The 27,942-nt window shown below is 41.7% G+C and overlaps 1 protein-coding gene across 12 annotated transcripts in view; it reads right to left on the bottom strand.

Annotated features, from left to right (window-relative positions):
* Positions 1-27,942, bottom strand: part of CLIP1 (CAP-Gly domain containing linker protein 1) — a 116,868-nt gene continuing 88,926 nt past the window's right edge. For 10 of the 12 annotated variants that reach the window (XM_061384705.1, XM_061384712.1, XM_061384709.1 and 7 more), the window contains 7 exons: positions 27,182-27,302; positions 12,176-12,228; positions 5,673-5,790; positions 5,443-5,593; positions 4,892-4,941; positions 2,483-2,607; positions 1-1,697 (listed from right to left, as the gene is read on the bottom strand). In XM_061384705.1, coding sequence (XP_061240689.1) covers positions 1,472-1,697; positions 2,483-2,607; positions 4,892-4,941; positions 5,443-5,593; positions 5,673-5,790; positions 12,176-12,228; positions 27,182-27,302 — 844 coding nt within the window. In that variant the 3' untranslated portion in view covers positions 1-1,471. Of the gene's footprint in view, positions 1,698-2,482; positions 2,608-4,891; positions 4,942-5,442; positions 5,594-5,672; positions 5,791-12,175; positions 12,229-24,492; positions 24,623-27,181; positions 27,303-27,942 lie in introns of those variants that run through there. The other 2 variants (XR_009730366.1, XR_009730367.1) reach the window with 2 other exon arrangements.

Raw genomic sequence — 27,942 nt, 5'->3', positions numbered from 1 at the left:
TACACTGGCAAAAAAGAATAACCATTTATTAAAGTAGTTACAGAACACTTGTTTGCTTGGATTTTAATACTGCTTTACATTTTGTGTTTGTGAAACAGTTCCTATTATGATATGTTTGTTTATAATCCCAAATTTCAACTGATTACATATTTATTTTTCACTTGTCAAACACATAGTTGATAATCTGGAGGGGAAAATACATCAAAGGCATATGTACAATTATAGAAGTTTTTATTATACATGTCTCCTGGAGGATACATTTATTTATTACTTTTTACATATTCTAAAAGACATTCAAATAAAGATAAATAGATTCAAACTGGTTACTAAACTTGTGGTTGAGGTCCTTCATTTTATTTTTTGTGATAAGAAAATCCAAAACTATTAATGTTGAATTTCTCATAGTACATTCATCTAAAAACACAGTAAAAAAAAAAGTTGTAAAGATTGTAGATTGGTTCATTTAGGTGTTTTAGAGTGGCTTATTATCTAATTAACCGACTGCTGGGGATATTTGTTGGAGAAGAAAAACAAAACCTGGAGAAAATTCTCCCACTTATTCCTGATAAAGAAAGAAAATGAAAACAGAGAACACACAGCTGCGAAGCCACGTGATGCTGATCCTGGCCTAGTGTGTCATGTCCTGATGAACATTTTAAGTATCTCCTTTTTCATAAAGATAAAAATCTGAAAAGAAAGACATACTGTATAGGTTTTTTCCCCAAAATATAGATTTTACAAAAATATATACATATAATATATAGAAGCTGAAATTATGCAAAATGGATAAACAAAACACCACAGTAGAGTACAGTGGGTGCAGCATCGAGATTATAATAAAACGTCCCCACAGCAGTTTGGGGGCTTCCCCCTCCCTTTACCTGTTTCATGATTTTATAATCACACCTAAAAGTATCATCAAGCCTGAAATAAAGGCACTACTGACATTGGGTAGTGCAAAGAACTCAGCTATTTCTTTGACTAAAAATAAACGAGTAGATGAAAATGCAAAGTGGCATACTTTTTTTTCAACTCATTCCAGTGTCAAAGCTTAACCCAAACATCTAAATATACAAATGCAGCCTGGAAATATTTTAGTGCAAATATGAAGAGGAACGGCATAATTTAAAGTTAACTTAAATAAGGTACTGAAAGGCTAGGAGTTGTTCTGTGAGGTCTCCCTCATAGGGACGATTCGTGTAATGGCATCTGGTGCAATGGAATACTTTTTAAAAATCAAGAAGACAAAAATCAGAGGTGAAAACCCCCCCTTATTTATTATTCTAACTTATAAACTTATACGGGGAGACTAAAAGGGCGATTTTGTGGAAGATCAAAATATTTTCTTAGATCTGTTGATGGGGGTCAAAAATAACGTGAGTTCTCCTGAAGTCTGCACGCATAATGCTGGTGGTCAGTTGCCTACACGCTAGTGCATCTGAGAGGGCCCAGTTCTGGGTGGAAGGCTTCATCAGAAGGTCTCGTCGTCATTGCAGTTGGTAGCCCAGTGCCCAAACATCTCACAGATGTCACAGTAGGGGCGTTCCTCGCTCCGACTGCCGTGGTGTGTGGAGTGGGGCGGGTCCTCGGACATCTGGGCCTGGGTGGGACAATCCTCTGTGTCGTGGAGATCGAAGCAGTCACATATGTCACAGAAGAGGCGGGGTTTCTTCTTGGACTGTTTCTCCTGGTCATCACTGCAAATGTTATCAATGTGTATGATCAGAAACTCATCTCCCTCAGAAGAAATTCAAGAGACAGTACCATTTGTAAGGAATAAAACACAAGCAAGGATTCTGCGAAGCCTCAAGTACAAGTACCAGGGTACGCATTTAAAATCTTCAGATCAAACCATTTCTACTCTTGCCAGATTTGTGGAAGTCAGTTTATGGCCAAATAATCACAAAGCAGTTGTTTCTCCAATCCACTGGAGAACCTAACTTTTAAAAAAAATATTGAAGTACAGTTGATTTATAATGTTTCATCAATTTTCTACTGCATAGCAAAGTGACTCAGTTATATGTATATTTTCCCTTCTTTTTTAGTTTTGGATTATATTTGATTTACAGTGTTGTGAAACCTTCTGCTGTACAGCAAAGTGAACCAGCCATACACATACATAAAGCCCCCTTTTTATAGATTCTTTTCCCATATAGTTCACCACAGAGTACTGAGTAGAGTTCCCTGTGCTATAACAGTAGATCATTATTAGTTATCTATTTTATATATAGTAGTGTGTATATGGCAATCCCAGTCTCCCAATTTATCCCTCCTCCCCTTACTCCTTGGTGACCATTTTCTATATCTGTGACTCTATTTCTGTTTTGCAAATAAGTTCATTTGTATCACTTTTTTTTTTTTTTTTTTAGATTCCACATAGAAGCCATATTTGTCCTTTTCTGTCTAGAGAACCTAACTTTAAAAACACACACGTATTTAGATGGAACTAAGGTTCCACTCAGCATCGCTGAACTTGAAATACCTGTCGTAGTTGTTCAGGTCGTCCCCGTTCCCATTCAGGGCTGCTTCTGACATCATCTCCACCTTCATCTTGAGGTCCTGATTCTTCCTCTGAAGGTCCACTATTACTGAATTGAGGAAGTCAATCTAATTTGTTTGGGAGAAAAATGTGTAAAATGCCTGAAATATGTACCCTGGAGCATCAAGAAGTCAGCAATTATACTCAGGCTGTGGATGCAGAGTGTGCTGAAGTCACAGGGGCCAGCAATGGCTGTGACTCAACCCTTTTTAAACATGTTTATACACACACACACACAATTGTACAAAAAGCACAACTAGTTACTTGTTCAGCTAAACTGTAGAACCAATCCAGGACTTTCACGTTCTGTAGATTTGAATAAGCTTATGTAAATTCTCCTCAGACCACAATTTAACATTCACTTATTATGGTGGGATGGTAAGTGGGTCTTCAGAGAAAAAGGAAGGAGCTTTTTTGGAGTTTTTCTGTGTGGGGCCACACCCCATGGCATGTGGGATCTTAGTTCCCTGACCAGGGATTGAACTCATGCCTCCTGCAATGGAAGAGAGGAGTCTTAACCACTGGACTGCCCGGGAAGCCCCAAAAGAAGGATTTTAAAGAGAAGACTTAAGCTCCCTTTCAACTGATGCAGGCACACACCGAGAGGGCAGCGTTCAGGGGACCGGGGCCCAGACTCGGAGCAGTGGGATGTGACTGACCACCAGGAGGAAACACTCCTGTCCGACGTTTCAAAGCAAGGGCACTTTAATTTAAAAATGGTTTCTCCTCTCTTCTACAAATAATGAAAAGGTCTCATTTCTCTAAATGTCCATCAGGAAAAAAAAATCCTACTTTACAATTTAAAAAAATATTGTGTGTGTGTGTGTGTGTGTGTGTACACTCATACATACATATCGGGTTGGCCAAAAAGTTCATTTGGGGCTTTTCTGTAAGATGAAAAATCTGAACAAACGTTTTGGCCCGTCCAGTATTTATTTTTCAAAGAAATATTTGGCCTTTTTCTCCCACTGGGGCAGTTACAAAACAAAGCTAGAAATCACAAGCTTTGTTATTCTCTGCAGAATATCCCTTCTGACATTGAAGGCAGACCCACTGACTCTTATCTCACTTCTCAAACTGTATTTTATAAGACTATATCCTGTGGGGAGCTACGTATCATATCAGGAAGGGAAAAAAAAGCCATAAAATGGGAAGTACAGTGGGAAGCCACACATATACACACACTCACATACATGCTCACAAATTAGGAAACATAAAACAAACCATTTGCTGATGGGAAGAAAAGTGTTGGCAGTGGCAGATGAAACAAACGGAAGCAGAAAGGAAGAGGGGGGAGAGAAAACATTGTTAATTTTGTGCTCATTAGACATATAAACTAAGCAGAGACAATGCTAGCCAGGGTTAAAGTTAGGCTGTTGGTTGAATTCTTACATGCCTTTCAAAGGAGATGTCATAACAAACAAATCACCAAGTCACTGAGTTCTCTTTTATTTAAAAGTGAAAGATGGCTTTTGTACCTTTGAATTTTGAATGGGATAAATATGTCCAAAATATTAATTAAAACTGAAAATACATGTTTATTACTTCTGGGTATCAGTTCAGATCAGTCGCTCAGTAGTGCCCAACTCTTTGCGACCCATGGACTACAGTACGCCAGGCCTCCCTGTCCATCACCAACTCCCGGAGTTTACTCAAACTCATGTCCATTGAGTCGGTGATGCCATCCATTTCCAAAAATAGAATAGTTTACCTCCATGTAATTCCACTTTTACAACTAAAGCTATTTTGATAATTTTGGCTTTAGGAGACAGTTTTCAAGAACTGTCTTTTTAAGGTAAAGATGAGGAAGGAACCTTTAACAGAGTAATTCTACTTCTAGGAATTAATCCTAAAGAAACATTATTATAGCTGTAATATGATAGATGTGCAAGACCGTACACTATAGCATTGTTTATAATGCACCTAAAAGATCAGAAACGTCCCAAAAGTCATGTCAACCAATAAGGACTGATTAAATTATGGTATATATATATATATATATATATCTCCATATAATGGAATACTATACATGTGTAAAAAATAAGAGATCAGTTTCTATGCCATTTGTGTAACAAAAGAGGGGAAAGACTGTGTTAGTCTTGGTTTGTATATACATTTTTTAAAAATCTCCAAAAAAATTTAAAAAGACAGTAATAACCCTGATTATCTGTTTAGGGGGTTGGAAACTAAGGAGAGGGATGGTGTTTGGAGGGAGAGTTTTTTTTTAAACAGTGTATATATTTTTAATACTGTTCAATGTTCAGACCATAGGAATACATTATCTAGTCAAAACATTAAATGATTAAAAAAAAAAAGAAAACAAGTAAGCAAAGCAAAAGGAAGGCATATTACCTGACTCTCCTGGGCTCTTTCATCCTCTTCTGCCTGAGTATCAGTATTACCTTATGTTAAAAAAAAAAAAAAAAAACCAGTGGAGGGGGGATATTTTAAAAAATTGCCATTCCATCTTGTTTCCTTGTTCTTACAACGAAAGGGCCAGTGGGAGAAACTCATTCTGGTGTGGAATCCCCACAGGCGCCTCTGAGCACATCTGGAGTTCCAGTCCCGTATCTGGCCCCCTAAGGCACGGCGGCGCTCCCCTGGGCTGGCCCACTGCTGGTGGGTGGCCTATCATGTTCTCCTCCCGGCAGTGTACTTTCAGAACCCACGGTCGCCCCCGACATGGCAGCGTTATATAAATTTCTGCAGCTCAGGACCGCGGGAAGGTCCGGAAGTGCGGAGAGGCAGCCACGCCCCCTTTGAGTGGGGTCTCCCTGGATGAAAGCGCGGGAGAGCCCAGGCCAGGGGGGGGCCCCCCTCGGAGGGCGGCGCAGGTGCCTCCTTCCAAGGGCAGCTCTACCCCGGGAAGAGCTCCTCTCCGGAGGCGGCGGTGGTCACGTTACCTGAGGAGCTGCTGAGCTGCCTCTTGTTTTCTTTGAGTTGAAGCTCCAAGTTCTTTACCTTGAGCTCAAGCTTCACCTTATCAGACTCTAGAGACTGAACAACTGAATGCAAGGACTTGGCGGACGCGTTCTCTCCCCTGAGCGCCGTGACCTGAAATACATGGGCTGGCTTAGGCTCGGGTTCCGGGCACGGACAGGCGCGGGAAGGCTCCCTGAGGAGGGTACCCTACCTCATTTCTCAGTTTTTCCAGCTCGGCATCCTTTTCTGTGAGTAAGGCACTAGTGATACTGATGGATTTCTGCAAGGAAGCTTTTTCTTCATCTGCGTCTTTTATTAACTTGGATTCTCTAAAAGACCAAAGAGTTCAAAAAAAATTCCAGAAATCAACCGAGAGGGTGGTCAGTGTACAAGGATGGGAGAAAAACACTCAATTAACTTTAGCTTAATGTAAGGGGAGAAAGTATCACAGGGAAGTTTTACAGGGGGTTTAAGGCTATTATGCTGGCGAAATTTTACTTGAAGTTTTACTTACTGTGAGGGGAGAAAAAGTTTACCTATGCAGAGATATACCAGAATCTGCATATCATTGTATCCGTTTGAATTTAAAGAAACAAGTTAATAACTTCGGAAGACGAATTAAAAAAACAAGACTGTTGCACCCCGCAAAGAATTATTAAAAACAAAAAAATCTAACCCCCCTCCCAGATGAATTCTGCTATTTCTTACCAGGCAATAACAACAATTAAAATACACACATGCAAAGCGATTATACAGACATCATGCAGAGCAGTTTTATGCTGGAAGTATCGATTGGTTCTCACTAATTTCAGTAACTTTGAGCAAGTTCCCAGAGTGTGTTTTGGAGATCTTATGGGCCAAAACAGTAGTAGAGATTATGACCACTATTCAAACTGAAGGATCATTACTTTTCATCCATAAAGACTCTGAAGACGACTTTTGCTTGCTCATAGAAATGAAAGGTAAATTACAAAAAAAGGCTAGGACAGAAACGTGAAGATGGATTTCCAGCTGCAGAATGGAAGCTGGGGGGACACCTGGAGGGAGCAGGTCAGTGCTCGGGGAGTCTGTTCTCAGGCTGACCCAGCATCTGGTTGTCAGCACAGGGAGGGGCACCAGGCTTTCCAGGAGAGGAAGATGTTTCTTGGAGTCAGGGGAGTGAGAAAAGAAAGGGAGAGATGAAAGGAAGACAGGGAAGGAGGGACACAACAGAGACGACCCCAAAGGGCAGGAAGCTACTGTGTGATTATAAACATGTGTGCTTTTATTTACATTTTTGTGGTGAAAATTCAAAAGTGCCAGTGTCACGAAAGCCAAGGAAAGACTGAAGGGGTGTCACAGGTTGGAGGAGACTAAGGAGATGTGACAAGTAAAGGTGATGGGGTGTCCTAGACGGGCCCTGGGAGAGGAAAAAGGACATGGTGTGGAAAAACTGGGGGAGTCTTAACAACGTCTAGAGTTTGGCTAAGAGGTCTGGACCAGTGTTACTCTCTCGGTTTGGATCAAAGGACCAGGGGTGCTAAGATGGGCATGTGAGGGGAAGACGAGAGAAGGGAACGCAGGACTCTCTGTACTGTATTTGCGGCTCCTGGAAACCTCAAATTTTGAAATAAGTTTTTTTTTTTTTTAATTACATGCGGTGTGAAACAGAGGAAAAAAGACCTCGTATCACAAAAATATTGGGGGAAAAACATTACTGGGGGAAAATTTCCTAGCTAGCCCTCGGGTCTTACAACCTAAGGCACTGCCTTCACGTGGATAATCATCATTGAGAGTTCACGGTGCAAACAGAAAAATCGCTCCCGGTTCTGTTGGGAGGAGCTGGGTGAACATGGAGCGCGTAGTGGTTTGGACTGTCTTAAAACTGACAGGAGGGATCAGAAACTGAGGCCCAGGTTAGAAATGGCAGAATGTATGTCTGGTTAGTGAGACCCAAGATATCCGGCACACGAATTACAGAATTCTCATGGTTTATGGTAAATTGAAGTTCTATACAAAGATGGAAAATATAAGTGTTGTATTTATCTCAGTGTGTGGCTTACACTTATACCCCAGAATAAGTAGTAAGAAAAGAATCTGAGACTTACAGAAAATGTCTTGAATTCAACACCCAAGTGTCATACGAACACTTGGTGATGTTAAATTACTAACTGCATGACACCTCACTAGGAAAGAGGATCGTGCTTACGTGAAACAAAAAACAAAAGAACCCAAAAGATTTAAATGAAAGAAATGTATAGGCATCTTTTTCTATCTGGAAAGTAAGTATCTATTTTTATCTGAAGATTCAATAAATCTTCTGCTCCTTATGTTTCTATTAAAGGATATTTGGTAGTTCATTCTATTGTAAAATCTATTTCAATTTCTTGCTATATACAGCACATTAGGTAAAGTTAATAAGGCCATTAAAAGTAAGAGCTTGTATTTCCATGATTTGGCCATTTTTACTTTCTGCTTCTTTGTAAAATAATAAAGGAATTATTTCAAAGCAAACAATTTCAAGAGATTCACTTGTAAATTCAACTCAAATTTGAACAATGTGATTTTAAATATTTTTACTGAGAAATACCAGGGTTGGGGTATTAGCTGATTTAGATTCTTCTAAATCTTTGTGTTAGGGAGGATAAGGACGCCATCAGCTGGCAGAAGAAAAAGGCACAGGTGTCTTTGCTTATCTCCACATACAAATGGCCTCTAAGTGAGGCTGCCTTCTAAGAAGATAGCAAACCGTTATTTCTTGGACAAAACTCATCAAAAGGTGGGTGGTTAAGAAAGGGATCTGACTTGTGATTTGTATACCAAATTCTGAAGGGACAAATAGACCTTGGCAGCTCCTCTTGGTGACAGGTCTTCACTGTCAGCATCTCAGGCAATTCCTGAGCCCAAATCAAGATGATGCAAACCAAGATGGTCTAAACTAGTTCTGCCAATATTACTGACACCTGAGTCACACATCACATTGACAAGAGGGCCTGTGTTACTTTAAGGCCACTCTGGCTCAAGTGACTTGGCCTTACTAAAAATATCAAGGAGGGAAGATAAACAACATGAAAGAAGGGCTTCAGGGGCCAGAAATCTTTCCCCCAAGAGAACGTATAACCCAGATTCTTTCCTTACCACTTACATAAGAAATAAATTCCGGTAATGAAGGAAATACCTTAAAGTGTTACGGGGCAAGCTTTAAAAACGCAAGATAACAAGAACCAAATATTAGGAACATGAAGAGAACTGCACATACAGCAAGGAGAACTAAATTTGCACTGAAGTTCTGTGCTGTATATAGAGAGATAAAAAAGATATGTGCGTGTGTGTGTATGTGTGTGTGTATACTGCTGAGGATATTTTTCAAAACAAAAGCAAGACACAGAGGGACAAAGGCAGCCAAAAAATATATATGACAACTTGGTTTACTAAAAAATATATGAAATTTATTTATTATAACGTGGATAGACTTTCTTTAGTCTTACCATTAAAGACACACAGATAGAGCAAAGGAAGCAAGTGTAGGAAAGGGAAAAGAGAGGGGGTGAGATGAGCATTGGTAAGTAGCGCAAGCTCGAGACAGTCAGACACTTAGCAACCCACAGTGAGCTGAGCGAGCTGGAGGGGCAGTGACCTCTTCAGAACTGGCAGGCGGGCCGCCCGCCAGTCTTCCTTCCTGACGGAAATCTTGCGGGGGTCGCCCGCAGAATTAATCCCGACTCTATAGTCCGCATCTAAGATTTTGGCTCTGGGCTCCCTTCTCTGACATCAAAAAGCCTCCAGAAGGGAGGGAAGCCAAACTGGTTCCCGAATCTGCCACAGGCTTTCTGGCCAGAGGAACATGTTTCTCTCCTTCTGTTAGGTAAAGCAAGTTGAGGTTAGCTCTGCTTCATCTACTGGAGGCCTTGGAAACTGCTTTGAAAGAGGTCTGCCTAACTCAGAGTCTGGTTTTCCAAAGAAATGATTACATTTTCAGGCTAAGAGAAAAAATTTCACTGCATGTTGCCTGCGATTCAACATTAGATAGCAAAAAGCCCATAGATTTTTGGGTTAATAAGTCTTAACTTATTAAGTATGTCTTAATAAGTACTTTGTTTCACCCCATGTCAGGAGTAAGTACTGCACTTCAAAATAATGAACAATATAGTCTGAATGAAGCAATTATATTCTTTCTTGGCTATGTATGTTGACTAAGATCTCAGTTCTTGCTTGAACAACCACATTTCAAATATCTTTTGTGATTTTTAAGTACTTTCCAGATTTTTTTTTTTTTTGATGTGGACCATATTTAAAGTCTTTATTGAGCTTTCTACAATATTGCTTTTTTTTTTTTTTTGAATGTTTTGATTTTTTGACCACAAGGCATATGAGTGGGATCTTAGCTCTCCAACAAGGGACAGAACCCCCACCCTCTACACTGGAAGACGAAGATCTAACCACAGGACTGCCAGAGAAGTCACTCCAGACTTTTAAATTAAGGAAGTATCCAAATTTTTTTTAGTACTCTATGCTACATGTACTTAACTGTTACACACTTAGATCTACATACAAATCCTTTACAAAACTGACTTTCAGAATGCATTCATGGTCCCCCCAAATTAGCTAAAATATATTTGCATCCCGACTTCTCAAATAGACCTAATTTTCCATAAGGGTTAATTAACAATTTGAACCCCTCCTCCACCAAAGCTCTAAATATAAGAAACCATGTTTAAAATTTTTTCACTCCCAGAAAAAATTATCTTTATCTGCATTTTCCAATTAAAAGAATAATTTTCAAGAGAGATTCTCTTAAACATACCCAGGACCTAACACGGGAGCAGAATGAAATAAGGAGAGAGGGACAGACAAGTATCCAAACTTGTTCTATCTTCTAAAGCCGGGAAAAAAAAGTCCCATGTCTAATCACACTTGGAGAGGCATGTGATTTAGTCAAAGTCACAAGGAAAAGAGTAACAAAGCCTCTCATCTTTCTTTTTAAAACATATTAAAAAGTAAAAATAAACAAACATTAAATGTACAGTGAGAAAAGACCCCGTGTAAAAAGATTTGAAGTCCTGGGTCTTGTGCCTGCATCTGAGTTCTTAGCCAAGTTGCCCAAGTTTGGGGGTTTGGATTTCATCATTTTTAAGTGCAAGCCCCAATATACATTTCAATGGTTTGTTTAGAGATATGAGAAATCTGTGAATTACAAGCGCTACATAAATGCAAAGGGATTAATTACATCAGTACTCTCATCTGCTGATTTTATACATTCCCTTACCAGAATGCCTCAGGAGTAAGTGCTATTATGTTTTCACATACCCTTGATAACTGCATATACAGGGTTCTTTTTAAAGAAACAAAGCCTTTTTCATATAAAATTAAATATCCCAAGGCCCCCATGGGCAGAGCCGTGCTTGTACCCAGGCCCCAGCGGGAGTCATAGCAGGCCAGTCACCGCAGCTCACGAGGGGCACTTGGTGGACACCTGGCTGGACCAGGGGTGTGGCGGTCGTGGAACACATGCCATCTGATGTGAAACTTTCAAGAAGGAAGAGTTTAAGGATGTCTTAAAAAAAAAAAAAAGGAGGAAGGCACCCCAGGACTGAGGCCTAATTTCCTTTAGAATGTAGCTTATGGAACCCGAATATCTTTGTGGGCTAAATAAGGCCCTAGGTCCTGCAGCAACGGCCATGCTGGCAGGAGGAAGACTGTCAGTGTAAACACCTGTGTCAGCGGTCAGTAAGGGAAGCTTCCTCTGCCCTGACAATCGAGAATAAGGTGCTCTGCAAGACTGTGAAGGAATTTTTCTTCCCTATTTTATTTTCTTATGTTTTTTAAATTGAGGTATACAGGAATTCTTTTCAAAAAACTTATTTCTCTATTTTTGGCCGTGCTGCACAAGCACCACGTGGAATTCGAACTCGTGCCCCCTGCAGCGGAAGCGAGGAGTTGTAATCACTGGACTGTCAGGGAAGCCCCAGGAATTCTTGATTGTACTATTTCTAAAGGTTTATTTTTCTTTTCACATTTAATAAAACAGAAAAGCACATCACTCTTGTGATGTACTCTACAGCAAACCGCTGTACAGGCTGTGGGTCTTAGCAACAATGCACGCTAAACCTGCTTGGCATGCAGAGTAAAGCAGAGAGTTTCTCTAAACACAAACTGCACATTGTAAAAGAGCAGACAGAGACCATCAGAAAGCATAAGCATCAGGCTGATTATTCCTGGGGGCCCATTTATCCTTACTCAAAAGTCCTGGCAACTTCCATTTGAATAGCATTTGATTATCATCAAAGAATAACAAATAACAAAGCTCTTTTTCAGAAAATAAATAGAAATGTTTAAAATGGTGCTTCCCATTATTGTGAAAAAATTAAACTTTTTATGTAACTGAAATCAGTACTTATATGCAGATCAATTACTCTAGGTAAAACGGCAGTATTTTTAGTTACTGAAACTAGGAGGTACAGCAGTATGTAATATGAGACAATCTGACTTTAGGATACTTCTGAATAAATGCAACTGAACATGACTTAAAATCAAAAATCTTCTGTTAGTAATTCATACTGAAACTTTCCAAATTTGTCAATTATAAGTACCAAACTAACACGATGCAATTTTCTGAGTATAAGAAGGTTGTATGTTTTCTACAAGTCACTTCACACAGCATGTTCCAACATTTTCCTTTTTAAACACGCACGCGCACACACACACAAAATAATATACACAAAAAGAAAAGCCTACCTCTTTTTCATTTCTAACAACTGATTATTGAGCACCGATCTCTCTTCTTCCAGCTGGAAAAAAACACACACAGAAAAAAAAGTTCAGTTCATAACAAGCCCTCAGAGAGGCTGATTTCTCATCCTGCAGGTCACATTCCCACGCTCCAGTGAAGCTAAAGCAACTGGCTTTCCTGAGAGGGAGTGAGAAAAGACCAAGTGTACATCACCATATGGACTGAACCCGTCCCCCTTGCATTCGAAGGGTGGAGTCTCAACCACTGGGCCACCAGGGAAGTCCCACAGTTACTAATTTACAAATCACGTATGACCTCTTCCTCAGGCACCTGAGAGCTGAAGTATTAAACAACACCATATACATGCCATATCTTAAACATTCAATAAATGTTTCCTTCACTTGTTAGATGCATGAGGGGAAGCTTCACTATTAGCATTCTGGTTCCTTTCCTGAAATAATAGAAGGCAAATGTCACCAACTTGGGTAGGGCTAAGAATCAGTAATTTATTCTACAAGGGCGTCATCTTAGGCCTCTTATATTCCACTCATTTCTTTCTCACCTATAAAATAAAGTTACAAAAGAATTTCCAGTGGCCCATTAGTTCTAACGTTTTGTTCTTCTATGAAGGATGAAAAAACAAAAGATTCAGCTAGTCAATCTTGTGAGGGAAGACACACCTCTACTCCCAAACTATACCAGAGTTTAGCCAAATACAGTCACACTGTTAATAACACAAAAAGGTGAACAAACTCTTACAGTTAAAAAAAATCATTTCTTTTTTGGCTGTACTGGGTCTTGTGGCCATGGGCTTACTTGCCCCACAGCATGTGGAATCTTCCCAGATCAGGGATTAAACCCAGGTCCCCTGCATTGCAGGGCAGATTCTTTACCACTGGGTCACCAGGGAAGTCCTTTTTTTTTGTTTGTTTTTTAATCAAAGGATAACAGCAAAGACTCTGTAATGGTTTTCATTTATTTAAGAATTTATGGATTCTAGAATTTAAGATTCTAGGTTCCTAGAATTTAAGCTGCTACTCACAGTAAGTAGTTGTGGTCTTATTTCTGATTACGTGTCAGTTATGTATGTGCTTTGCTATAAAGGTCTTTATACTTTAAAAATTCTTCAATAGAAACATGCATGTTTTGAACATGAGTCTATCAAGAAATCTACAGAGGTTAACATACAGGTTTTTTTCCCACTATAGACGTTCCTTTCCTAGTCCATTAAGATAAATCCTTCTGCTGCATGAGTAATTCACTTCACGGAAATATTTAGAAATTTTTAAAGAGTAAAAGGAAGGAAAAAGAGTGGGAGGCAAACTTTAAAAAATGAAATGAGAGAGGGAGAAGAACATCTGGAGAGTGGGATATGGAGATAAGAGGGGCTCTCATTCTCTCTGCATCCTTGTATGTGGTTTGTATTTATTTTTAAAACAAGGAAGACTGTTTTATAGTTATAAAAACTGAAACACAAGAAAAAAATTAACAAATTAACAAAGCTGCACCAATCAGCTTGCAGGATTTTAGTTCCCCAGCAGAGAAAATACAAGCAATCAATAAACACTTGGAAAATCATTCAACACTGCAAAGAACAGCATGCAGAGATTCTCCCTGTTTCTTGGAGGATGACGTTCTTGTGCCTGAATTTCCATGAAACAGAAATTTAGGGTACTTATTGTACTGCCTGTTATTTATTTTTTGGCTGCGCTGGGTCATCGTTGCCATGTGGGCTTTCTCTAGTTGTGGCAGGTTGGCTGGCATTATTAAACTCAATGGCCATGAATTTGAGCAAACTCCAGGAGATAGTGAAGGCAGTGCTGGAGAAGACTCTTGAGAGTCCCTTGGACAGCAAGGAGATTAAACCAGTCAATCCTAAAGAAAATCACAATGGTTCTTATCGCAGTTCTTTGTCGTGGTATGTGGGTTTCTCACTGCAGTGGCTTCTCTAGGTTCAGAGGACGGGCTCTAGGGCTCGTGGGCTCAGTAGTTGTGGTGTACAGGCTTAGTTGCTCCTCGGCATGTGAGATCATCCCAGACCAGGGATCAAACCCCTGTTCCCTGTATTGGAGGGGGGGATTCTTAACCACTGGACCACGAGGGAAGTTCTGTACCAATTCTTCATCGGAAATGGTGGGTATTTTTTCTTTTTTTCCTTCTTCTGGTCCAGGATCGAATCCAGGATAACAAGTTTCATTTAGTAATCATATTCCTTTAGTCCAGCTGGTTCCTCATTCTTTCCTTGTCTTTTGTGACCCTGACTTTTGTTTTTTGGCTGCACCAATCAGCTTGCAGGATTTTAGTTCCCCAACCAGGGACTGAACCGGGTTGATAACACAAATGAACTTCTTTGCCAGCCCAAAAGAGAGGCAAAACTATAGCACCATAGAAGAGAGAAATGGTGTTTAGGAATTGGGAAGTGACTGACTATAAAAAGAATATGAGAGAACTTCTTGGGGAGAAGAAAATCTTGATTGTAAGGGTATATTATATGACTGTATATATATGTCAAACTCACTGAACCATGTATCTATGAAAGGTGAATTTGTATATTTTATCTTAATAAATATAACTTTGGGTGGGGGGAGGCAAACCTAGACAGTACATTAAAAATCAGAGACATCACTTTGCCGACAAAGGTCCATATAGTCAAAGCTATGGTTTTTCCAGCAGTCATGTATGGATGTGAGAGTTGCACCATAAAGAAGGCTGAGCCTGAAGAATTGATGCTTTCGAACTGTGGTGCTGGAGAAGACTCTTGAGAGTCCCTTGGACTGCAAGATCAAACCAGTCAATCCTAAAGGAAATCAACCCTGAATATTCATCAGTGGGAATGATGCTGAAGCTCCAATACTTTGGCCACCTGATGCAAAGAGCCGACTCACTGGAAAAGACCCTGATGCTGGGAAAGATTAAGGGCAGGAGGAGAAGGGGGCAACAGAGGATGAGATGATTGGACGGCATCACTGACTCAATGGCCACGAATTTGAGCAAACTCCAGGAGATAAAGGACAGGGAAGCCCGGTGTGCCATGGGGTCACAAAGAGGACACGACTTAGCGACTGAACAACAACAGGCAAATTTGAGTAATATATACAATATAGGTTTTGTAAAAAACAAAAACTATTATTATATAGAGAGAGACTGTTACACAAATGAAGAGCACTATGGAAAGAAACACTCAACCATTTATAATGTTGCCTCAATGAAACAACAATAGGAGGAATGGTAACTTTGAAATGGTATGTATTTGTATTGTTTCATGTTACAAACAGTTCAGTTCAGTAGCTCAGTCGTGTCTGACTCTTTGCGACCCCATGGACTGTAGCACGCCAGGCCTCCCTGTCCATCACCAACTCCTGGAGCTTGCTCAAACTCATGTCCAATTATTTCTAATTGTAAAATAACATTACAATTTAAAAGAAATGAATAATTTTATTTTTTAGAGGTATTAAGTTGTTCACAGATAAAATGATAGTATGTCTAGGATTTACTTCAAATTAATCCATGAAAGAGTAGAAGGTCAATGAGAGTAAAACTGAAACAAGAGTGACCAACAGGGACTTTCCTGGTGGTTCATTGGTTAAGACTTCACCTTCCAATGTAGGGGGCATCGGTTCTATCCCTGGTCAGGGAATTAAGATCCCACATGCCTCAAGACCAAAAAACCAAAACATAAAACAGATGCCAATATTGTAACGAAGATTCAATAAAGATTTTTAAAATTTCTTTAAATTTAAAAATCATAAAAAAAACTTTACCAAAAAAAGAATGACCAAGAGCTGATTGCCTTTGGAGTTGGATATCTGGGAGTATCACTGAACTTGTTTGTAATAAAAGGTTAAATAAAAGGAAGGGTTATTTTACAGAAAACTATTAAGAATACAATGTTGCAGGGAAAATAGTATACAAATGATCACGATTGAAGGGAACACTGGATCAGAAAACCTCAAAGAGTTCATCTGTCCACAAAACTGTTCTATAATGTGATAAACATGGTGAGTAATTTGTTTTAAATGTTGTCATTTAAGAAAATACTAGCTTGTGTGACGTGAAGGATGTGCTGAAGTTCAGAATCAAGACACACACTTCTGCTTCTGCAGGTCCAGTCGAACTACTTTGTAATTTGCCTTATATGTAATTATTCTTTTCTTTTGAATTTCATTTCAAAATGTGTATTTTCTGATTAGTATCACAAGCTCTAAAACAAAGGATCAATATCTGAAATTCTCCCAAATAATAAATTTTCAGGATTCAAAAAACAAACAAACAAACAAAAAAACCCAAAAAGCTACTTGAATAAAAATTTTCCTGGAGGGACTTCCCTGGTAGTCCAGTAGCTAAAACTGCGGGATCCCAATACAGGGGCCAGGGTTCAATCCATGGTCAGGGAACTAGATCTCACATGCCGCAACTAAGAGTTTGCATTCCTTAACTAAAGATTCTTCGTGCTGCAACTAAGACCCAGTGTAGCCAAATAAATAAACAAATGTTTTTTAAAAACCTTTAGATCAGATCAGATCAGATCAGTCGCTCAGTCGTGTCCAACTGACTCTATGCGACCCCATGAATCGCAGCACGCCAGGCCTCCCTGTCCATCACCAATTCCTGGAGTTCACTCAGACTCATGTCCATCGAGTCAGTGATGCCATCCAGCCATCTCATCCTCTGTCGTCCCCTTCTCCTCTTGCCCCCAATCCCTCCCAGCATCAGAGTCTTTTCCAATGAGTCAACTCTTCGCATGAGGTGGCCAAAGTACTGGAGTTTCAGCTTTAGCATCATTCCTTCCAAAGAACACCCAGGGCTGATCTCCTTTAGAATGGACTGGTTGGATCTCCTTGCAGTCCAAGGGACTCTCAAGGGTCTTCTCCAACACCACAGTTCAAAGGCATCAATTCTTCGGCGCTCAGCCTTCTTCACAGTCCACCTCTCACATCCATACATGACCACAGGAAAAACCACAGCCTCAAGGAGGAGAAGCAATGTTCTGTTTTGTTACTGGCAGGCACACAGTAGGCATTCAATAACTTCCCAGGTGGCGCAGTTGCTAAAGAATCCATCTCCCAGTCCAGGAGAGGTGGGTTAGATCCCTGGATTGGGAAGATTCCCCAGAGAAGCAAAGGGCAACCTACACCAGTACTCCTGCCTGAAGAAGTCCATGGACAGAGGAGCCTGGCGGGCTGCAGTCCATGGGGTCACAAAAGTCGGACACGACTGAGCACACACGCATGGGCACATGGCAGGCACTTGATAACTATGTGGCACGTGAACAACTGTGTCAGATAGTCAGTGAGCTGGTGCTGTGCTTGGGTGTGAGTGGCAGTGGCACTGAGGAGCCTGGGTCCCCTCGGAGGAACTCTCTGCTCAGCTAGTCCAAGGGAGCCAGCGCTCAGTAGCTGCGATTATCACTGACTTCCCCAGGGAAGTGGTTCATGCGTGGGCGACTTCAGCCTCTTCTCTAAGCTAGTGTACTGAGGTCTAAAATAGCCGCTCTACCTTGACAGCGCAAGTCAGGGCCCCAGCCCCAGCGTCTGAAGAGTTCTAGTCTGGCCTCCCACACAGACAGACTCCTGCTCTCAGAAGTGGAGAAGGTTAAGGTGGCGGGGGAGCTCGGAAAGGAAGAGGAGGATCTGGCAATTTCTGGGAACAGCCCTTTCAGAGAAGAAACAATTAATATTAGCTGTCTTGCCACACACACACACACACACACACACACATTTCTCTTTGTATACAGAAGAAGGACAGAAAGGAGAGAAAAAAGCAAATTTAACTTTATATGAATTTAACAGAAGAAATAAAAAAGCAAGTAAATATAAAAAATGATTGAGGGCAGAAAAATGTCCTTTTTTAAAATAAAAAAAAGTTGTGGCTGTGACACATGGCACGTGGGGATCCTAGTTCCCAGACCAGGGATTGAACCCCACCCTCTGCACTGGGAGCTTGGAGTCTTTTAACCGCTGGACCACCGTGGAAGTCCTAGAAAAATGTTCTTTACCACAAGACATATTCGTTTCTAAGAACTCCTACTAGGTTTATACTATACATTTATTTTGTAAAATTTTAAAGTAGAATATATATTTTTTTAAAAAACCTAAGATGTTAATATCATTTTCTTACATTTAAGCAAATTTTAATTGAAAATAATATCAAACATCATCCTGATGTAAAAGATGAGGAAGTTTGCATACTTCCACTTGCTTTCAAGTCTACCACCTCACATTTTGTTAGTCATATTCTCTGTATGTTTTTCTTATTTCTCCTTTGTCTTTGATCTTTTTTCTTTTTGTCTTGCGAATATTTTGACGTTACCTCCACTAAATGATCAAAACTGACATCGCCAATAATGGGATAAAGCAATAATGGGTATCACTTATGCTATTTTTCTGCTAAAAATGAGTGATCCAAATATCATCATGAGGAAACACTTGAGAAAACCAAAATGAAAAATTTTATATGTACAGGCCTGTTTTTATTTAGTCATAAAAGACAAAGGCAGAGAATCATTGCAGATAAAGATGACTGAAGAGACCCGAGTCAACTGGATCCTGAATCAGGTAAAGAAAAAACCCACAAAAACTATAAAGAACACCACCACCAACTGCCGAAGCAGGAGTAGGGCCTGTACCTTAGATAACAGTGTTCCATTTCCTGAATTTGACAATCGCACTGTGGTTAGGTATTCTGTGTTTTATTTTCACAGCTTTCCACAAAGCATAAAATGATTTCCAAATAAAAAGTTGGAATCACAACTCTATTCCCTCATCTGTAGTTCCCTAAACTGTCAGCTTAGCTGTCTATTTACCTGGATTTAGTACTCACCTCTAGTCCCTTTGCCCAGCTTCCCTCGATCTAGTAAGTCTTTGGTTTGGTTTTTTTTTCCCCTTTAATGTTTTGGCTGCATGACATGTAGGATCTTAGGTCCCCAACCAGGGATTGAACCCACATCCCCTGCATTGGAAAGTAGGTTAACCAGTGGACCACCTGGGAAGTCCCAAGTCCTGTATTTTAAATCAAGTCTTGCTTGGCTAAATTTTATCAGCAAGTAGCTACTTTGCAGGACTCACAGATGCTGCAGCTTCCAAGTTCTTTCATGTTCAGAAACATCTGTCTTCCTACCTGAATAATAACTGCCTGGATACAAGGCTCGTGATCATATTTTCTGTCCATTAGAACTTGGGAAACAATGTAGTACGTTGTTTTTCCTTTTTTCTGGCATTGAATGCAGCTGCAGTCAGCTGTTTTTTCTTTTTTAGGGAATCTGCTTTTTCTGCCTGGGGACCTGAAGAATTCTCTGTATATTTTCAGAAACACCTGTTAGGTCCCTGTCTATTTCTACATATTTAGCAGTTCTGATACTGTATGGCTTTGGTCCTCAGTTTGTTTCCTTAACTCTTCCTTATCTCCACTCAGCTTGTATTATTTCATCTTTATCTCTTTAAACAGTTGTTTTATTTACATCACTAAAGTTTTTTTTAATATGTATTTATTTGGCTGCACCAGGTCTTAGTTGAAGCATGCAGGGTCTTTAGTGGTGGCATGCGAACATTTAGTTGTTGCATGTGGGAATCTAGTTCCCTGACCAGGGATCAAACCCTGGCCCCCTGCATGGGGAGTGCCCAGTCTTAGCCACTGGACCATCAGGAAAGTCCCTACATCATTTAAATTTTTATATAACACACAGCCATATTTTACTCTGGGTAATGCTTTCTCATGGCCTGAATTCCCCATCACTCTTTGGATTCCTAGGTTCCTTTCTTTACTTTTTTCCTCTTTTGGTACAGCATGTTTTCAGTTGCTCATCCTACCATGGGCAGCTCTGCTTAGACCTTCTATTTGCTCACATGTAATGTCAATGAATTGTCCTTTATGTCCTTCCTACTTTATCTGAGCCCTTTCATCTTCATGTTCAAGCTACAACTGAAAATTGGGTGCTGTGGGCTGTACTTTCTGTAGTCAGAGGGCCCGGGGCAAGGATGGAGAGACTGCAATTCAAGTGATGAATAGAGTCTGCTATAGGTCTCTCTCTGAGCTTTCTCCTCTAGATCCTGCATCTCACCCAGTGTGTCGGGATAGAGGTAACTCTATTACCTGGCAGGTATTACAAGTTGGAAGGACTGATGCTGAAGCTGAAGCTTCAATACTTTGGCCACCTGATGTGAAGAGCTGACTCATTGGAAAAGACCCTGATGCTGGGAAAGACTGAGGGCAGGAGGAAAAGGGGGCAATAGAGGATGAGATGGTTGGGTGGCATCACTGACTCAATGGACATGAGTTTGAGCAAGCTCTGGGAGAGGACAGGGAAGCCTGGTGGGCTATAGTCCAAGGGGTTGCAAACAGTCAGGCACAACTGAGCAACTGAGCAGCATCATAAGTTGGCTCTTTCAACATCTACTCTCATTTCCTCTGTGTTTCCTTCCCTTTCTGCAGGAATCCAGACTCATCTCTGCAACTGGTGACACTATCACAGAGATCTGGAGGGTCTCCAAATGAAGAGATAAATGCCGTGAAGAGGAGCCCTCTGCTTGGCCTTCCCCCTGCTTCCTTCCAGAAAGTTCTGCAAGGTCTGCATGTTTAAGTCATTGAAAAAAAAAAAAAAAAAGACTCATTGAGATTGAGAAGATGAAACCTCCATGCTTAAGGACAGCAGCAGAGCCAAGAGGGAGGGTAGGCTTCCCTGAGGAAGTTCTGGAGTGGCTGGACCCACTGGTACTACCTACCTGTGCATTTATCATCATTTGAAGTAGGGGTGGGGGGGAAACCCACCCATTCCCACCCAACCCTCATTTACTTAAGCCATTCTGTTGGCTGGACTAGCTGTGGAAAATGACAGCTAGCACTTTCTTCCAGGTCTGGTAGAATCCTGAGTGGTAGCAGAGGGCTCCTTAGCCTCAAAGCTCTTTCCTTGGCTGCCTACTTACTCCCTTTAGTCTAGTTTTCTCCAAACTGGGGGTGAGGGGAGTTAGAGTGAAATTCTGGGAATTTTGCTATCTGTTTTCCTTTCTCTTACCACTATGAACACAGAGTCAGGCCACTGTCAATTTCAGCGTTTACAATAGGAAACTGGTTGGCTTTGCTGGATTTTCCTGGAGCTCTTGTTATTTATTTATTCTTTATCATTTAAAAAAATTATTTAATTTGTTTGTTTACTTATGGCTGAGCTGGGTCTTTGCTGCTGCTTGTGGGCTTTCTCTGGCTGTGGAGCATGGGCTCTAGGCACTTACGGGCTTAGTCAGCCTGTCGCATGAGGGATCTTCTCAGACCAGGGATCAAACTCGTGTCCCTTGTATTGGCAAGTGGCTTCTTAACCAGGGAAGCCCCTGGAGCCCCTTTTAATAGCTGAATAAGTGTGTGTCTTTCATTAGGTATTGAGGGAGAGAGATTCTGGGATCAACCTTCACTCGCCCCCTACTTGCCCATGAGCACCCCCACTTCAGCCCAGATTAAAATTTGATGGCTGATGATCACTACTTTTCCAAAATGAAACATGACGAGCTAAAAATAGTGCTTCCTTTCTAAACATTCAGGTCTGGGAATGCAGGCTTATGTAAAAGGCAGGTGATTATTCATGGATCAATTGAGATGATAACCCCTAGTCTTTTGTTTACTGCATCTGTCATATCCTCTGGGAGGAGGAACTGTTGATGAAACACCGTGACTGAGTCATCTAATATCTGTCTCGTTTCCATAAGCCAACTGTGACCTCATTTTGCGAATAACCAGGGGGAAAAAAATCAGCACTGTTCCCATAGTGACAGTTCAGTGTCTCTGCAGCCCTCCCGGGGGAGAAAACACGTGCAGTTTGGGAATGATAAATCAGACATTCCGAAAGTGACTCCCTAAGGTAACTGCCTCTATAGAAGAACTCACATCACTCGGATTATTTTTAGTATTTTCTCTATGAAAAGAATAATGCACTGCATGGTTTTCTTAATCCTGAAACCACGTGACCCTGCCTGAATCCACTGTACGAATCTACCATCCACATGGGGCGCATGGCCCGCTTATGTTGCGGTTGGATTTTGGCAACCACGACCTCTCTGAAACAAAGTCAGGAGACTGGAAGTGAGTGGACTCGTGTGAGAGAAGTGGAAGGGGCAAGTCTCACAGTCTCTGCATCGTATTCTGCAAAAAAGGACTGAAGGGCCTGGCTGAAAATGAGGAACTTATTTCATCACCCGTTCACTCCTTCATTCACTCAACCTGCATGTCTTGCTCTAGGAGTCCTACTGTCTCAGCGCCAGGTGGGGAGAGAGCCTGAGTTCCGAGTGTCACACACAGAGAGCCAAGAAGGAGATTGTGACCCAAACCAGGGAAGGCAGCGGCCACCTGGAGAGGAAAGGTGACGACCAGCAGAGAGGCCAAGTGCACCGAGTGGGGGACGAGGAAGAAGACCTGGAAAAGCAGACACACAAATAGCAAGTGATGCGGTGTGGTGGGAGAGGCAAGAGAAACATGAGCAAACGGTGTGGAGGAAGCTGAAGGAGGAGAGTCAGAACGTCCACAGAGGGCGGAAGGAGCCACGCAAATGTGCAGACACCACAGGGAAGCCATCCTTCACGCCAGAGTGCACTGGGAACGGCAGGAAGCAGACTGGAGGGGGCGGGGAAGCAGAGGGGGAGGTGAGAAACAGGGCACAAAGCAGACTATTCAAAGTTTGGAAGTAAAGATGAGGAGAAGATAGGGCTGCGAGTGTCAACAGTGTGGCTAGGCTGAGCACTGCTTTTAGGAAAACAAGGAGGCTTTCCCAACCCTCAGAAGACCCGAAGGGGCGATGAGAGGTAGCAGCTCCTGTCACGGATGGAGGCTTCAGGAGGGATGCGAGGCAGTCTGAACGGTGGAGGAGCCTAAGACACCTGAAGCAGACAAGCAAAATGCGGCCTATCCCTTCGGTAAAATACAACTCGGCCACGGAAAGAAATGAAATCCTGACACAGGCTACAGCATGGATGCGCCTCAATATGCTATGAAAAGCCAGATGCAAATGGACACGTACTGTCTATTGCCACTTATGTGAAATGTAGAGAATAAGCAAATATGCAGGGATTAAAAATGGATTAGTGGTTGGCAGGGCTGGGAGGATGGAGGAATGGGGAGTGGCTGCTTACTGGAGTTTTCTTTGTGGGGGGGCTGGTGATGATGTTCTAGATAGGGGTGATGGTCACACAGCGCTGTAAATGACCTAAGTGCAACGGAGTTGCACGCTGTAAATTGGTTAAAACAGTACATTTATGCAGTGTATATTTGAACACGTGCACACACCCAAAACCTGAAGCAGCACAAAACCAGTCGGCCATCAGGCGGGAAACAATGTGAGCGCAAACCGTCCACAGCAATTATACTGACAATCCTCAAAACCGTCCGTCATGAGAAAGGGTAAATTACGTTATCTAGTTGGTTGAGTCATATGAAATTGCAAAACAATAGCAATTCCATATGTCCAATCTAACATAGCCTCTTTGAAAAGAGGAGGCACTCTGTAACATTTTGTAAGGATTTCTGTTACAGGTGATGCCAGCTAACGCCAACACTTCCGCCTCTCACAACCCTAACTGATCTTGGTTATCACTCCCCTCCCCTCTTAAAATGAAAATCCTGCTTGAGAAAGGGGACTTAAGAGACCCATTTTTCACTGTAAGGGACAATATCTGATGGAGCAGACCACAAAGAATGCGCACGTGTGGGTTCAGCGTCTGGCTTGGTCAGCTGGGTTCTCGAGGGCTACGAGCCAGAGCAGGTGAGCCTGCCAACCGTTCCAACACTTCTTCCGGGGGGAACATGGCACCCACGTGTCAATCAAGGCAGATGTGGGTTCTAATGAAGCACAGAGTGGATCGTCTCTCTACCTTCCATCAGCCAGTCCTGCTCTCTGTTAGCCCTCGTTATTTCAGAGCTTCCTACATCAGCTTTTAAGACGATAAAAGGAGAGGACATTCTACAAAACCAGTCACAGGGACACAGGGATTCCTTTATTGCAACAAATCATCTCACTTGCAAATAACACACAGGAAATGAAATAGTTCTCTTCACAAAAGGCTTCTTGAGGAAATCAAAACCCTTGGCCAATATTCCCAGTGAGAGCCTTAAGATGTAGAACAGATTCTGGGATCCCTTGGGTTTTCTAAGCAAAATACGTATTTGAGGCAGAAAAAAAAAGTAATGGTAGGATTGAAAGTGCATTTTTATAGTACTATTTGACCCCACCTACTCCATTCCTGGTTCAGAGGGTTTTTCTTTTTTTCTTTTAATCTTAACACTTAATGATGAAGTACAGAGAAATAAGTTTTATTCTCAGCAAAGGATAGTAGCAGGCCAACAGACTTACGAGTTAGTCAGGCATGAGTTCTGATCTTGGCTCCTCCGCTGCCTGGCTGTGTGTCCTTGGTGAAGTGCTTCATGTTTGAGCCTCAGCTTCCTTCCTATAATGTAACCTCACTATTGCAGGTATGATGATTCTATGAAACAACGGCAGAACAATCTGCTCAGCGATTGAAACACAGTCAGCGAACTTTTGCGCCGCTGAGCAAAGAGAACAGGAAGGAACTCAGGTCCAGGTCAGTGTTTATCTGTCCCACATTCAGTCTTTACTGTCTTCACTTTAGCATGAAACACTGGATATTTCTACAGCACTACAATTAAAATTCTTTTTTTTTTTTTTAATTTATTTGGCTGCACTAGGTGTCAGTTGCCGCATGCAGGATCTAGTTCCCTGACCAGGGATTGAACCCAGGCCCCCTGCATTGGGAGCATGGAATCTTAACCACTGCCCACCAGGGAAGTCCCCCCTCCGCTTCAGCTCTTTTTCTGAAATAGGGTTTCTGCCCAACTCTGTAGTATATTTCTGAACAAAGCTTATGGATAGTTTGGCTCAACCATAGCAAGCAACAAAGTGGAAATTCGTGATTTTACACAAGTAAACGGCTTGTGTAGACTGCTTGGAGTCTAGATCTCTGGACTCTTGGAGATTATGTAGTAAGAGTAATAAGAGCCGATGAATGAATCAATCTTCTTTAGCCTAAGTTACTTTCAATGGGGAGATTCTCTCCACTCTTTTGAGACGTACACACGTCAAGTGAAGCGTTATCTGCGGTCTTCCTTGGTGCTCACCATGGACATTCTCTCATGTCACAGCCTATCGTGGTTTGGTTCCCAGCCGCCTGCTTCTCTCTCCAGAGTAAAACTCAAAGGACAAAACCACCCCCTGTTTAAACGGAAGCCACTGCCCTAGCTGCTGCTTGCAGGTGCTGTTTCCTAATACTCTTCAAAGTCTCCGCGTTTCAAATTTCTAGTCACAAAACCTTTTCAAAAGGAAGGTAAATTTGAATCCCAAGGCAAAAGAGGAAGAGCTGGCGGATGGAGAGGAGCCCTGAAAACCCCTGCCTGAGGAACCGTGAGGCATCACTCCTAAGTCTTGCCGGTTCTGAGTGACAGACAAGAGAAATGTAATCAACGATCCAGTCAAGGTCACAACATAAGACAAGAAGCTGACCTCTGTGTGTTCCTCCCACTAGTGGGATCCACGCTCTCCACCAAAGATGTTCCGTGAGATGAGATAAAAGGAGACAGACAGACTCAGCACTTGGCTGAGATCCTTCCCTTGCGAGTCCTTACAGACACGCTGATGTCAGAAGTGCCCAGTGTTTCACACACTGGTTTGAGCCAGGAAGAAAAGAACCTCGTCTGGTCCAAGGGCTTCTGTTTTTCATGAACCCCACTCTCTCACATACTGACCAAAGCAGACTGCAGTGACCCCGTTTAAGTCAACCCACTCTGATTCTTTCCCTGACCCAAATCAGAATCTGACACGCGTCTCCAACACTACCGGCTGAGTGAGGCTGAGCACGTGACTACCTTCTGGTGCTTCCGCTTCCTCTTTAACACATGGAGTGATGACAGGGCCGGCTCACGGGAGGACGGCTGTCAGGTATTTGTGCCTGTCTCACAGTAAGGTAAGAGCCACTGAGCGTGAGCTATAGTCACCAAGAGCGTCGCTTGTCATCCTGGGGTCTGGAGAGATGGGCCATTTCTCCCACGAAGGAGGGTCATTGTGGAGAGCTCTAATGAAGACTTACAAGTCTGAAATCAATTCTCCAAAGAGTGCTTTCACCACAAACGACGCCACATTGATGGACAGTCAGTACAAATTACTCCAGAATACTCCATCCAAATGAGAAATAATGTTTGCAAAATATGCTTGGGGAAAAAAAATTTCCCCTTGACATGCAAAGCAAAGAATAATGACCACGTGGTAAAATTCTCTTTAAAATGTCTTTTTTTTTTTTGAGTTTCTGCTCTGAGGCCAGATGTGGCTAACAGTCTAGCATTTTGATTCAAGAATTAAAAAAAAAAAAAGAATAGGGCATTCTTTAAAATCAGTTTTCCTTCACTGTTTAATGAGCTTATCAGAAACCTTTATAATTTAAATAGGGAAACAAGTGGGTTGTGGTTAGCTTCTAGTTCATTCCAGGTATAACACACATTTCATAAACCAATGCATCAGTGCACAGGTATACACAGTTCCCTTAGGAGCTGTTTAAACATTGTTTTTTACTTAAAAGAAAAGCAGAGTTCTATTTAAAAACAGCTTCCAACCTTCACACCAAATCTGTATTCTTGGAACCTTCTTCTTAAAATCAATTTTGATGAAAGAAAAAAAACATCTTAGAGAAAAAAAACAAAACTGAAACCAAGGCAGGAGGCAAAACATACTGTCCCTTTCCATTTATGCATTGCCATAAGATCATCTGATAAAAAATCTTATTTTCTCCTTGCTTGCAAGTTCCCGGTGTTTTTTTTTTTTTTTAAAGGACTTGTCAGCTCACTCCTACCTAAGTGCTATAGCAGCATGCTTGAAAATGAGGGGACATAAAACACAGGTGACTTGAGATCCCACTGGAATGACCCAACCACATCAAGCACAGTCTCCGAGGAGCCTCCGCGAGCCCTGCCCAAGGCAGCAGCAGATGCTGGCCTGGCAGGGCCAGGGGTGCCCACCCCGACGGACGCCCACTGACCTTTTGGTGACTGGTGACTTCGTCCCTGCTCCTCCCCAGCTCCTCGTTAAGTTTCACGTTCTCTTCTTGCAGCGCTGAGAGCTGCTGGGACTTCTGAGCTGCTGCCTGCTTTAGGGTTTCTCTGCAAGGACAGCGAGTGTGGGGTTACCATAGAAACAAGACAGGCAAGGAAACTGTGGGAGACAACCAACTCCACTGCACCGGGGAAAATATATCTGGGTCACGTGCCTGATAGGATCTGTAATAACAGGAGGCAGTATTGTCTACCTGCAGGAGGGGCCAAACGGCTTTAACCTCTCAGGGGGAGGACTGCTGCCTGCAATTATTACTTTTTTTTTTTCCCCAAACCTAATCAACTATATCTACTCTCTCACCACCCACACTTACCCCACTTCTAAATACTCCCCACACAAAAAAGCAATGTTACTCTCTAAAATAAATGACAGATGAAATGGCCGGTATTCCCTTTGTTTCCCTCAGAAAATTAAATACACTACATTGATAGTGATTTCCATCATTGCCACAGTATTCTGCTCTAACTGTACAAATCTGTAATCTTTTTTTTTTAGGAAGAAATGTAAAGCTGATAGTTCCATTTGCTAGCATTTGTCAGAATCAAGTGTTGCCGTGAATCTGGGTATATTTTCAGGATGACTAAAGGTGAAATGCCCAAAGGAAATGCAGTTTTCTAATTACAGAACAAGTGTTTAATTTTGATTATATTCTTTCCATACTGTTGACTTGTAATTAAAAGAAGCAAA

Source organism: Bos javanicus, chromosome 17, assembly GCF_032452875.1.
Source record: "Bos javanicus breed banteng chromosome 17, ARS-OSU_banteng_1.0, whole genome shotgun sequence".
NCBI classification, from domain to species: Eukaryota; Metazoa; Chordata; class Mammalia; order Artiodactyla; family Bovidae; genus Bos; species Bos javanicus.
Note: the sequence above shows the minus strand (reverse complement) of the source record. Positions and strands in the feature narration are given on the sequence as shown.